Source organism: Lissotriton vulgaris, chromosome 10, assembly GCF_964263255.1.
Source record: "Lissotriton vulgaris chromosome 10, aLisVul1.2, whole genome shotgun sequence".
In the NCBI taxonomy this organism is placed as follows: Eukaryota; Metazoa; Chordata; class Amphibia; order Caudata; family Salamandridae; genus Lissotriton; species Lissotriton vulgaris.
The window spans coordinates 771758882-771772737 of NC_141698.1; the positions used below are offsets into that span (position 1 = coordinate 771758882).

The 13856-nt window shown below is 43.4% G+C and overlaps 1 protein-coding gene across 1 annotated transcript in view; it reads right to left on the reverse strand.

Annotated features, from left to right (window-relative positions):
- The window catches only part of OSBPL3 (oxysterol binding protein like 3), a 909495-nt gene that overhangs the window by 254088 nt on the left and 641551 nt on the right, over positions 1-13856 (reverse strand). Inside the window, exon 15 of the mRNA XM_086941688.1 lies at positions 9929-10022. Within this exon, the coding sequence (XP_086797814.1) occupies positions 9929-10022 (94 nt within the window). The remainder of the gene's footprint in view (positions 1-9928; positions 10023-13856) is intronic.

Here is a 13856-nt window from a genome sequence, read left to right on the forward strand (position 1 = left end):
TTACTACGACTGGTTGTAATATGAGGAGTCAGAGAATGAGGGTGAGGAGACACAAAAACACCTACAACGTCCACACCCTGAAGTAGACTTAGGAGCTAACTGGATGGATATTGAGTCTATTGGTGAACACGAGTTAGGCGGATCAGAGGACTCTGCCAAATCCTCCTGTGAAATTCATTCGTCCACGTTGGAGGATGGACAGGACTTACTGAAAGCCTTTACGGAAGAAATGGACCCTGTTGACAGCAACACCACCAGTGGTTCTGGAACAGAGAACTACTAGAGGTCCGATGTTGGACTAAACACAGATGATGACGACGGGGAAGAAACCAGTTACCCGTGTTGACATGGACGCCTTGTGGTCCAAGTACAAGGATCTCGTGTGTGTCTAAGAGTTACATGTTTTTTTTCCCTTCCCTCCGTAAGGAGATGTGTTACACGTTGGTAATCTTTCCCTTTCGCGTTTGTCCCCTGCATGCCCCCGTCCCTGCCGCGCGACTCCCCGCATTTGTATACATGACGTCAGATGGCATTGTCCTATGCCAGCTGACAGTTTTAGTTGACAGTTGATTATGGCAGTTGCAGTTGTCCATGAGTGTGAGCTGGTGACCGGAACGCTGCCTCTCTTACCGGTGTGTCGTTAATTACATGGAATAAAGCTAAGCTAAAAGGTTGATGGTCTGAGCTCATTTAACAGCTTACTTAACAAAAGTACAAAAAAATTGTGCAAATTGTATTTGCAAATATATAATGCTTGCTCTAGGGGGCAAACACAAAACAGCTTACAGAGGGATACTAGCGTATAAACAAGCAGCACTGATATCTAATCCGATGTAGACATCTCAGCAGCATTTGGAAATGCTGCCGGAAACGCTGCCTACCATAACACCGTATATAAACTCACGATGCTCAAGAGATGGCAACCTCGCAAGGCGCATGAGACCCTACGAGTAAACAGCCATGGTTTTACTCCCCGGCACTTCAAAGACTTGCTTGCCCTTGCCCATGCCCGTCCCTTCTAATGCGCTTTCCTTCGCAAAAAACAGCAACTAAAAATGCAGCACTCGAACAGGTGCTGAATTCCTATGGCGCATCCTAAGAACAAGCATTTACAATGCAACGGTTTCGCCTTAGAAAAAGTTAGAGCTATTGGCATTGTAAATGACAAAATGATTATTGATGTGTTGGTTTTGAAAATATATAAATAAATGTCACTTTCATTTACAATGCCAATAGCTTAATCTCTTGCAAATGCCACACACAAACACACATACCTACAGAGCCACACACAGAGCCACATACTTCCAGTAGTTGGTGGGCAGCGTGGAGCAGACCAGCACCCAGCCCGACAGGGCCAGCAGTAAGGCCACTATCTCCCCCACCATGCTGGCATTTCATTCAGATGGCATCATGTTGGGGTGTGCCCGTGTGTCACGGCGCATGAGTAATGTGCGAATGGTGCCCTCGTAAGGTCTGTGTGTTCATGTTTTTTTTTTTTCACTCTCACTCTCACTCTCACTCTCTCACTCTCACTCTCACTCTCACTCTCACTCTCTCACTCTCTCTCTCTCTCTCTCTCTCTCTCTCGTCAGTGCCATGTTTAGCAGCGAGGTGAGTGTGGTGAATGCATCACTGTGTCACAATGGCGTGTCTATACATTCTTGCCAACATGTGTAAATTCCCCTGGATTTTTTACCTTTGTCCTTGCGAGGCTTAGGAAAGTGTGCACCATCAAGTTTATCTTGGGAGGACAGGGGCAAAAAAAGCGTTCTGCCCAGATATGTAGGGTGAAGTAATTTGGGTTGTTCGGATTTCTGAAATCTCACTCACTGAGTTCTGGCCTCGTCTGGCGTGCAATATATTGTTTTTGCAAACATTTTCAGTATGTAAAAATAATGGTGAAGGTATAGTAAAGATAAAATAAAGGAATGGTTCATGAGCCCAGCAACGTTATATCTCTGGTAGTCAAGTGCACGTCGTTTCAGGAAGCTGTGCACACGTGGTCAGGACAACTGGTTTCACCCACGGTGCAAGACCGTTTATGAATGAAGTGGGCTGACCCACTGAACCATGCTGTATGCAGTGGTGAGCAGGAACAAAATGTGACTCACAAGTGAACATATGTTTATATATTTTTTATTTATTAAGATTTAATTTTGGGGGAAAACCGGAGACCAAGATAATGACATCCTGCACAAGCAATCTGCAGCGGGCGGACTTGAAGGCTTGCTACACTTCACTTTACAAGTTACTACAGGGACTTGGGTCTCATAATAGCCCCATCTACTTTGGCAGCTCTAAAAGGGCAGTGCGGCTAAAGCACTCATCAACAGAGATTCTAAGGGGCAGCTGCTCTGCCGTTCTCCTGCATTCTCAATGGCTGCAGCCACGTTGCGCCCCACCCCCAAATCATATGAAAGAAAGAAAATAAGTCCAAATCATCAGTTTTCATATCGAGGAAACAAACAGTGCAACATTGCGGTAACTATGGGAAATAAGCGTGGGCGGAAGAAACGAGTCTCTGACAGTGAAAGGCAGGAATGCCGATTCAGGGTGTTTTGTTTACAATAGAAGGGCCCATTTTAAATTCTAAACTACGGTATTAGCTGCTGCAGGGAAAGTGGTGGAAAAACAGGATGTGAATATTCATCTACTTTGGCAGCTATAAAAGGGCAGTGCGGCTGAAGCACTCATCAACAGAGATTCTAAGGGGCAGCTGCTCTGCCGTTCTCCTGCATTCCCAATGGCTGCAGCCATGTTGCGCTCTGAAGTAACTGAAAAGTTACAGGCAGCACAGTTTAAAATTCCCAATACACCTCTCCAAAAATCATATGAAAGAAAGAAAGTCCAAATCACCAGTTTTCATATCGAGGAAACAAACAGTGCAACATTGCGGTAACTACCGGAAATAAGCATGGGCAGAAGAAACGAGTCTCTGACAGTGAAAGGCAGGAATGCAGATTCAGGGTGTTTTGTTTACAACAGAAGGGGCCATTTTAAATTCTAAACTACGGAATTAGCTGCTGCGGGGATAGTGTTGGAAAAACAGGATGTGAATATTGCGCCAGGGCAGACAGTTTTATTCTTCCTAATCCAACGTCATCCACACTACATTTACTCACTAGTGAACTGTACTAAGACCCTTTCAGATACACGACTGCAAAAGTATTCTTTTAATCAGTTTAGTTGAAATCCTATTTCGAAGGTCACCAGAGAAAAATAGGCACATTCACACACTGAACAAGCAACGCCAGGCACTCGTGACCCACCCGCCCCAGCTCCCTGAAAAAATGCCGTCCAAAAACATCACGAACGAAGCCACGGACAACAATACACAGAGACGAGACAGCAGCCACCCACGACGGTAAAGGACACAAAAACAACAGCCACGCACGACGGTACAAGACAAAAGACAACAGACAAGCAGTACAGTACACAGAAACGACAAGACGGAAAGAAGCCAAGGACAACAATACACAGAGACGACAAAAACGGAAAGACGTATAAAGTTAAAATAAAATTAGAAGAAAATGCTGCTTACCTGCTCGCAAACATCCCGGCAACATAAATCGCGCAGCCCACTCCCGCAAAAGCCACGATGAACTGAACACAACATCCTGTCCCCCTCAACAACAAAAAAACATCCGCCCACCGCCGCAATGACGTTGTTAAAGGGGCAGAGAGCGAAAAAAATCACCGGAACGCCCACGAATCTGCTCGGACAATGACTGACGCATCTCTGTTGCAATGGCTAGCATCCATTTATGGAGCTAGCCAATGGAACAGAGAGGCGAGTTAAAGCCCCATACTGAAACTCAAAAGATTTCGCCTGCGCCGACACTGTTGCGCTGTGGACGCCAGGCGAAACCTAAAAAAGTGTTTTAAGTCTGCTGCATTGTGGAAACAAATAGTCTTAAAAATCGTCACTGTTTTTCCATCCTGGCTATGTGAGGGACAGGGCCTGAGGGAATGAACAGGACTCCAAAAGAAACTGAAGGAGTAGTGATTTCATCATTTTTAAAGGTAGCTGCTGTATTTAAAAAACTTTTTTTAAATACTATATAAAGCATTGGGATAGAAGACCCATCTTAATTATGATTGTGTTGCCAATTCAGACAGTATGCATCAAATACTTTTCTGTACTATATAGGTAGAAGGAAGAGAGAGCTGGTTGCTTGAATGCCAACCTTTTAAGGAAGAAAAATACTTTTTTAATCAATCTGTGCTGAAACACACCAGCACTGAAGAGCTGCATCTGAGCAGGATGAGGGCAGCCACACCAGGACCCTGAGAAGTGCCGGTAGGAGACTGAAGTGCTGGGATACAAGTCAAGCCAGGGTGGTACCAGCCACAGAAGACTGCTCCTATTGAAGACGCTATAGTGTGCGATGCATATCTGCTGCATAAGGCACTCTTGGTGAGTGGCAGCAGTCGTTAGTCTTCAGGCTGATGGCTTACACTGCACACAAAACATTTCAGCTCCCTGCAAGTTGTAGGTGTTGTATGCATTGATGGTAACTGGTTGTGGACTACTTTTCTCTCAGAGGCTCATGTCTTTGAGCGTGCACTGAAAAGTAAACAGGCAAAATGCCATCACTCACAGTGCTTGACATACCAATCACCCGACCCGAAGGCGGTCTGGTGGGTTGAGTTTTTTATGTGAATGACACTACAATGGCAGAAGGGGCTGGACACATTGCCCCACTCTATGAATGCTGTTCTGGTGGCTGGTGTAAAATGGGAATGACATTCTAAGTAAGCAGTGGCAGAAGGGGCCAGACTCAAAACTCATTATGTAATATGTGTGTGTGTATATATATATATATATATATATATATATATATATATATATATATATATATATATATATATATATATATCTTGATGAAGGCAAACGCTGAAACGAGTCATCCGTAAAAGTAAGTTTAATGCACAATAAATCATTGTGCTGTTTTCCGGGTGTGCCGTCTCTTGATTTCATTGATCATTTGTGTGGAACAAGAAAATGACCGAATACTGAGTGGTTGCTGCTACCACAGGCGGCACCAACGTCGCTGGAAGGGAAACCGCTCTAGCAGCGATTTGGTGAGCGAAATATATATATATATATATATTCAAGCCAAACACTCTCCTAGTGTAAGAAAGAAATCCGGGCCACTTTTGAATGTTGCAAAGCGTTTTATTTCAAAGAAAACGGATTTTCTCGACGCGTTTCGCAGGTGAAACCTGCTTTTTCATGAGAACGAGCAAACTGAGTTCAGAGCCATATATACACAGTCACTTAGTATTTGCGTCATACCAAAGGAAATAAACAACAGACTCAGTGATTTACCCACGGGCTGAGTTCAGCAAAATCACATTATGAACGCATTACAGTGCCACTTCCTGAGTCTCAGTGTTAGATTTGGTGGCATACCATTTTTTTAATCGTAATTTTCTTGTAAAGTAAAAAAGGTCAATTCGACTTTGGGTGTAGTCAAAGGAAGAAGTGGGACAAAAAGATAATCCCAAAGGCAATACCTCTTTTTCTGCTTCGCTCAAATCCCTCGTGGATAAATTGATAATTGTCAGTGCATCCATCATTTCCCTTTCTTTTGGCCCCTTGTTCTGGATCCCACTGGGCTTGATATGTTGCTGAGGTTCAATGAGCTTGATTTTCCGGCGCCTCTCCCGCCTTGACCTCGTCCTTTTGGTCCTCCTGCGTTGGATTTGTTTTGCCCTGTCATTCTTCCTTGGGCTACCATGGCGAATTCCAATCAAATTTTGTCTTTTGGGCTTAGGAGCTCCGGATTCAGTATTCACTGAGCACTGGTTCCCGCAGATGAAGCAGCTTCGTCTCTGGAATCACTGGCATTAGGTTGAATAGCTTGCACCTCACTTGTACTCTGAGGTAACACTGATACTGGTACTGTAGTGGTAGTGCGCAAATGATCGTATCTTTTGGCAAATGTCAACACTTGGCCGCGCTCATAATCGTTGCGGTCTCTGGAGAATTTGCTTTCCTTTTTGTCACGAATTTCCTTCTCCAGTTTTTCAAGTTTTGCGTCATATTTGGCCATCTCATTGTCAAAATCTTTATCATTCTCATACAGAGCTTTCAGTTGGTTGGTTACGGCTTCAATTTCTTCTGCCAATTTCTCACAATGTTTTGTCGCATATTTAACAAGAATTTTCAGCATTCTCATCAAACAGCCATGACTATTCTCAGCCCATTCTTCAACCATGTCAGGGTCTGGATCTGCGAATGTGGGTGTCGTATAAATTCGCAATCCTCTAGGCACTCTGTTGACTTTGATGTATTTTTGGAGGGTGGTGGATTCCCACCATTTGTTCTGTTCGGTAACAAGGAGTTTCCAGAGAGTATTCCATAATCCCTGTTTGTTCGACTCGCTGCTTTTCTGATTTCTGTTGCCAGAAGCATTCACGGTCGAGGGAGACCCCAGATCAGCGAACATTTGATTAGCCACCTCATTCCGTCGTTGATTTCTGTTCGATGCCATTTTCAGAAACAATAGTTCGTGATAAATGCGGGGTAAGGTATGCACCCGCTCGCTGAGCTCTCAGGACCACTAACACTCTGTGCGTGTTACGTGTGTCCAGCCACTTGCCCTTGATCTCGAAGACGCCTCGTAAAGCACTCGTGATGAACGATTGATTAAACAGACGGCTGTGTGAGCATAACAGCCCGGCCCGTTGAAAATATAATAAAGAAAGAACTGTATGATAGAATATGAAATTGGCCGGTTGAAACCTGAAGCTTGGTGCCAAACATGTGAACTGGTGGTGTTCCTAAGCCCACTGGGGCTGTAGTGTATTGTTTATGAACTGGAAATTTTTAGCCCACTTGGGCTGTACCTGCCGTTGAAATGGGCACCCTCATGCTTGATATCGGCACTAAGTGTTGACCAGCGGCTCTTATTATTTCCCCACTGGGGGGCAGTGGTCCCAGCATCACGAAAGATCACGCAGGAATTCTTGCATGGTTTCTTAGGTTATCAACACTCTCGCACGGGGGTGTGAGTATGGCCGAAATCACAGTTGAATGCTGGTGACGTGTACTCTCATCGGCAATGTGTACTCTCACAGGGGGGTGCGTCTTTAGCCGAAACCACTGTATGACGCCGATGATCTGCACTTTTACTGGCAGTGCACATGAGATTTCAAAGGCTTCCGTGAATGGAGACTTTTTCTTCTTCTTTTTTCACGTAACATGCTAATGTGACATGGTACAAATTGCAAATAACACTGTCTTTCAAATATATATGTAATGCGTTCATAATGTGATTTTGCTGAACTCAGCCCGTGGGTAAATCACTGAGTCTGTTGTTTATTTCCTTTGGTATGACGCAAATACTAAGTGACTGTGTATATATGGCTCTGAACTCAGTTTGCTCGTTCTCGTGAAAAAGCAGGTTTCACCTGCGAAACGCGTCCAGAAAAGCCGTTTTCTTTGAAATAAAACGCTTTGCAACACTCAAAAGTGGCCCGGATTTCTTTCTTACACTAGGAGAGTGTTTGGCTTTAATAATAAGGGATTCGCTATCCCGTCCGAGGCCCGCCACTGAAAGCGGCAGGGATCCGAAAGAGACTTTGTTTGGCTGGATATATAGATTGTATATATATATATATATACAGACAGAACACGGCAACTGAAATCTGGAGCCCCAGACACAGAAGGCGACACGAGTCCCAAAATCAAGGCAAGTTCTTATTTATTAAGGCAAAGGCAGCAAACGAGACGGACGCGTTTCGGGCGGTTGCCCTTGTTCACAGTCACACATTACCCAAAATGCCTGGTTTTTTAAATTACTAGTGCACACCATGTGACATCAGTGAGCATAGAAGAAATACTATTACGGTCTTTCTGTTTATCTTTGAGTGCATGGCTGTCATTATCATAATCCTCATAATGAAAATACACAAATATATTTATCTGATTAAATTCAAATGGCTTGAAACAAGATTGTATCTGCATAAATGCATAAATGTGGTCTAAACAGTCTAGTATATAAAGTGCAAAGTTTAAAGTGCAAAGGCGTGCAAATTGTAAATCTTTCACTTTGTGCAAAATAGGCAATTTCAGTTATAAAAGTATAAATACTTAAAAACTTCCAATACAAAATTAATTGTTATGTCTAAAAAATTACCATATACACATGTTTAAAAAATACAAAGTTTGTAAACATATACACTCTGTGCAAATGATGCAATATAAATACAAGTACCGTAAAGACCAAAATAAATACTATTAACAATCCTGCAGGGACATCTTTAAATGATGACAACCCTGTCCTTCCTAATTAGACTATGAGGCCCATCGAATAACGATGGCAGCCCTATTGCTCTCATTGATTTACACCCCGTCTGGTAGATCTCTATGCTATTATCCTGGATGTGCTGATAACACCATAATGCCACGTGTTAAACTCAAAATGGAACATAAAATAATCCATTCTTGATTAAGTAGCCCCCAGTGCAAATATATTAAAAAAGGGAAGGGAAAGAAATGACTGGAATTAACAATGAGGGGAGGCGGAAAACTATACCAGTGTATCTACAAAGTGAAAGAAGACAGGAAAATCAATATTAAGTATGAAGCCATCAAATAAGTATCCCAACCAACTTAGAGAAAATGATAAAGATCTTCTGTGGTATTGAGCCCATTCGGTGCCTTAGTATCGAGCTCTAATATCATTTTCAACTCCATTTGACGCAAAAGTTTGTCCCTGTCTCCCCCTCTTCTTGGCTGGGCAACTGAGGTCAACACGAAATAATTCAAGCACTCCAAGTTATTATTGTGAACTTTTCTGAAATGCCTGGCGACAGGATAAGCACTGTCGTTGTTGACAATTGCACAGAGGTATTGTAGTATCCTGGCGTGTACTGCTGGCCGGGTGCTCCCGACATATCTCAGGCCGCAAGTACACGTCAGAACGTATACTGCATATTCAGTCCTGCAGTTGTAATTCCCCTTAATCTGAAGGGGAGTAGGACTGAATGGGGTGGTGTATGACTATGAGCAAGTATTTACCCCAAATTTACATGCCCGGCAGCTGTTACACTTGAAAAACCCATTTCCAGGTGGTAACCGGGTTGGTTGTGTAGTAAGTTCTGGGAAAGGGTTGGAGACATGACTACGTAAGGAGGGTCCCCTCCTAAACGTAATAATTGGATTGGCTGGAAGATCTCCTGCTAGGACCCCATCTGTTTGCAAAATGGGCCAATTCCTAGTCAGGATTGACCTTATTCTTCTGTCTTGATGACTGAAGGCTGTGGGGAACCTGATTTCTGAATTTTCAAAACCTTCCTTTTTATTCAAGATGTTTTTATCTTGTGACAGAAGGGATTCCCTGGTTATTTGTTGGATTTTTATGGCCACTTTATTTAGGGTTTTGTCATTATATCCCCTGGCCCTGAACCTACTGATGGATTCTTCTATACATCTGTCTCTTTCTTCTGCATCACTACAGATTCTCTTAATTATATATATATATATATATATATATATATATATATATATATATATATATATATATATATATATATATATATATATATACACATACATATATACATATATACACCCACATTTTTATCGTGTATTATTTACAAGAAGTCAAGAGGCACAGCTAATCTTTCTCTTAGCCCAGTAATAAAGAGGTGTACAAGGAGAAAGAAGTGGGGCACAAGAGTCGTGTACAACCACATTAGGATATAATGCACTAGTAATAAGGCGGAAGAGATATCAGTCATGTTTGTGATGGACTACCCGTCTGCTGATCTCTAAATCAGGCCCCAAGTCTCTATTCCCACAGAGTGAAAATGAAAGGACCTAGATAAAGTAGAAAAGAAAGAACATTTGCGCACTTGATATCAGACGCACTAGGTCATGATCAGGCGGCGCAGTACACAACAAGACACAACATACCCAAAGTATGTCCATCGAGCTCAATGTCATTACTCAAGTTGTCTTCTGAAATGTTATCGCTTACATCACTGACATAAGAGTCATCCTCGGACACCTACAAGGAGATAAAGAGGTTAAAAAAAACTTGTGTGGACAGTTGAAGAAAACTTGTTTACACCATTGCTTGGTAAACTAGACATTTAGAAGCACAAAATGTTCAATTGAGCTTCAAAATCTATGTCCTCGTGTCAAATTTGTGAAAAAAATATATAAAAACATTCTATTGCATTACTATAGGAATAGTCAATTATGCTATTGCGGTTTACTGCATTGTACAATATGGCACTAAAAACATATTACACAACAAGTTGGTGTTGGTACATAGGACATTTTCGGGAAAAAATGAGAAGCTTGAGCTTCATGGATACATGTCATGACCCTGACCACAAGATGGCAACTTCCCACTACGTTGACCTGAACAAGTAAAACCTAGTTCATGGGGAACGATTTAAGACAGAGTCAAGATTTAATACAAAAATAATACTTTCCAGTGCTCCATCAAAGTACAGAGAGGTCTGTTAAAGCAAAGAAGTGACAATATCTAGTTGTACCAGACTACCTGGGGCTTCGAAAGGTGGCACAGTGACTTCGGAAGGTAATGCCTTTAAAGTATGTAGTTGCAAAAAACACCACTGGAGTCAAGCTATCCAGGCTGATGAAGGGTGATAGCCAGAAACCGGTCCTTGGATGCTTGATTCCGGTCTGGGAAAGACATGGCTTGGTAGTTCGGACTGGACTGTTCCCATGAGGCACAGGGTCAGAGCTGATTTGCATATAGCCAGTGTCTAACCCAGGGTGGTGTGGAGTGCAAAAAAACGATGGATTTAGGCCCAGATCCTTGTACTGGGGTAAATGTATGACATTGTTCTACATTCTGTCCATCAACTGTGTTTTTTGCAATTTTCACCGCAAGTGTGCTGGGTATACTCAGACGTGAGTCCCAGGCTCTCCACACCACTGGAGTCAAGCTATCCAGGCTGATGAAGGCTGATAGCCAGAAACCGGTCCTTGGATGCTTGATTCCAGTCTGGGAAAGACATGGCTTGGTAGTTCGGACTGGACTGTTCCCATGAGGCACAGGGTCAGAGCTGATTTGCATATAGCCAGTGTCTAACCCAGGGTGGTGTGGAGTGCAAAAAAATGATAGATTTAGGCCCAGATCCTTGTACTGGGGTGAATGTATGACATTGTTCTACATTCTGTCCATCAACAATGTTTTTTGCAATTTTCACCGCAAGTGTGCTGGGTATACTCAGAGGTGAGTCCCAGGCTCTCCACACCACTGGAGTCAAGCTATCCAGGCTGATGAAGGCTGATAGCCAGAAACCGGTCCTTGGATGCTTGATTCCGGTCTGGGAAAGACATGGCTTGGTAGTTCGGACTGGACTGTTCCCATGAGGCACAGGGTCAGAGCTGATTTGCATATAGCCAGTGTCTATCCCAGGGTGGTGTGGACTGCAAAAAAACGATGGATTTAGGTCCAGATCCTTGTACTGGGGTGAATGTATGACATTGTTCTACATTCTGTCCATCAACTGTGTTTTTTGCAATTTTCACCGCGAGTGTGCTGGGTATACTCAGACGTGAGTCCCAGGCTCTCCACACCACTGGAGTCAAGCTATCCAGGCTGATGAAGGCTGATAGCCAGAAAGCGGTCCTTGGATGCTTGATTCCGGTCTGGGAAAGACATGGCTAAGTAGATCGGACTGGACTGTTCCCATGAGGCACAGGGTCAGAGCTGATTTGCATATAGCCAGTGTCTAACCCAGGGTGGTGTGGAGTGCAAAAAAATGATGGATTTAGGCCCAGATCCTTGTACTGGGGTGAATGTATGACATTGTTCTACATTCTGTCCATCAACTGTGTTTTGTGCAATTTTTAAAGTATGTAGTAGCACAGTGTTACGACACTGAGCCCAGTTATTTCACTAAACCCAGTTATTTCACTAAACCAGTTTATTGTAATATGCAGGCACCACCCGCAGTGCAGCCTGCCAGTGCAGCTCCCAGTCTCTGATTGACATTCAGTCGAACATCACTACCATGGAGACTGCGAACACTCCTGGCATGAGCTGCTGATATACATTTAAAGGAGCTGTGCACAACTATAACACATCCCCCTTACATACCAAAACAATGCATAATAAAATATATCTACATTTTAACTAATAGAGCAATCAAGAACTTAAGGATACGCCCACCCCAAATGTTTGCCTGAAGAAAAGAATAAAAGAATAATACAGCATATTTGTGATGAACACTAATTCATAACAAAATCTCTGAAGTGAGATGGCACCCTTCTGGACCTTGGGGCTGGATGAGCGGGATCAACTTGGCCCCCAGCCCCCCTCCAGGGAAGATCATCAGGAGAACTCATCCCACATCTGTAGGCAACTTGTTACTGGGGTCCCTCACCACCTGGACATGCTCCACGTGCTACCAGTATGGATTGTCACCACATTTCTCCTGATAGAGTAGATGATACAGGGACCCATGCACTCAGTTACTCCCATCCTCTCCCATCTTGGTTTCTTTATCAGCGAGCTATCTCCCTCTTTCCATTTCCTGTCCATTAATGAGTTTTTATCATCATACCTATGCTTATACCTCTGCTGGTAGGACCTGATTCTGGTACTCACCTCCTTTCTGTCCAGGATAACAGCACACTTGATAGGCAACCACTGAGGGTTTAACTTGGAAACATCTGCTCTACCCCTCAAAGACTCTAAAAGTGACTTCTGCATGATACAATTGGGAGCAGTGTGATACACCCCCACATGTACCTAAGCACTTCTTTAATTGGTAACCTGAACTCCAAAGCTCTCTGAACACCAGCCTTCACTATCCTATCCATGCGTTTCACAAGACCCTTGTCCTGCGGCACATAAAGAGCTGTCTTCTGATTTTGTTATCCCAAAGTCATTCAAAAACTCTTGCATTTCATGTGAGGTGAACGGCACCCAATTATCCATCACCAGACACTTTGGTAACCCTTCACCTGTAAATTAATCTCTAAGGAACTCAATGACAGTGCCTACACACCTACTAGTTACCCATTTGGACATGTAATACACCAACGGTAACACAAATCTCTTCGTTGGTGGTAACAACCCAAACGGGCCCATTATATCAAGGCCAAACTTTGTCCAAGGCTCTTCTGGAACAGTAACTGGTGACAAAGGGGCAGTATTAGTCACATGGGATTTATCATTGTAAGCACACAAACTGCACCCTTTCACCACCTCCTCTGCTTGGTGATCTCTCCCCAACCACCAGTACCTCTCCCTGATCCGGGACTTAGTGAGACTTCTACCAAGGTGGCCTTCATGGGCTAAGCCGATCATCTTGAGCCTCAAGTTTCTGGGTGGGACAATACTTTCACCCCTCGCCAGGTCATCTTGGAATAATGCAAGCTCATTTCTTACTGACCAGTATGGTCTCAGTTCAGGGTCTAACCATTTATAATTAGGCCACCCATTCACTACATAGGTTTTTATAATTGAAAATAGTACCTCATCCTCACTACTTTTCAGCCACTCCTCCCTCGTAATCATGGACTAATTCACAGAATTTAAATCCTCAATGACCCTATAATTTTTGCCAGCCACCAGCAACGGTGACAGGCATTCAACTGCATTATTAGTCGTTCCAGAAAGATAATGGACCTGGAAGTTAAATTCTTCTAGACCTTCACTCCACCGCTTGAGTCTAGGGGTCAGTCTCCTGCTGTTACAGGAGAACACCGAAACCAAAAGCCGGTAGTCAGTTCTCACCAAGAAGGGAATGCCCCACAAATTAAACTTAAAATGTTGGACCATCCAGACTGTAGTCAGAGCCTCTCTCTCAGTACACGAGCAGTGCTCCTCTGCCTTCCTAAAAGCTCCTGACGC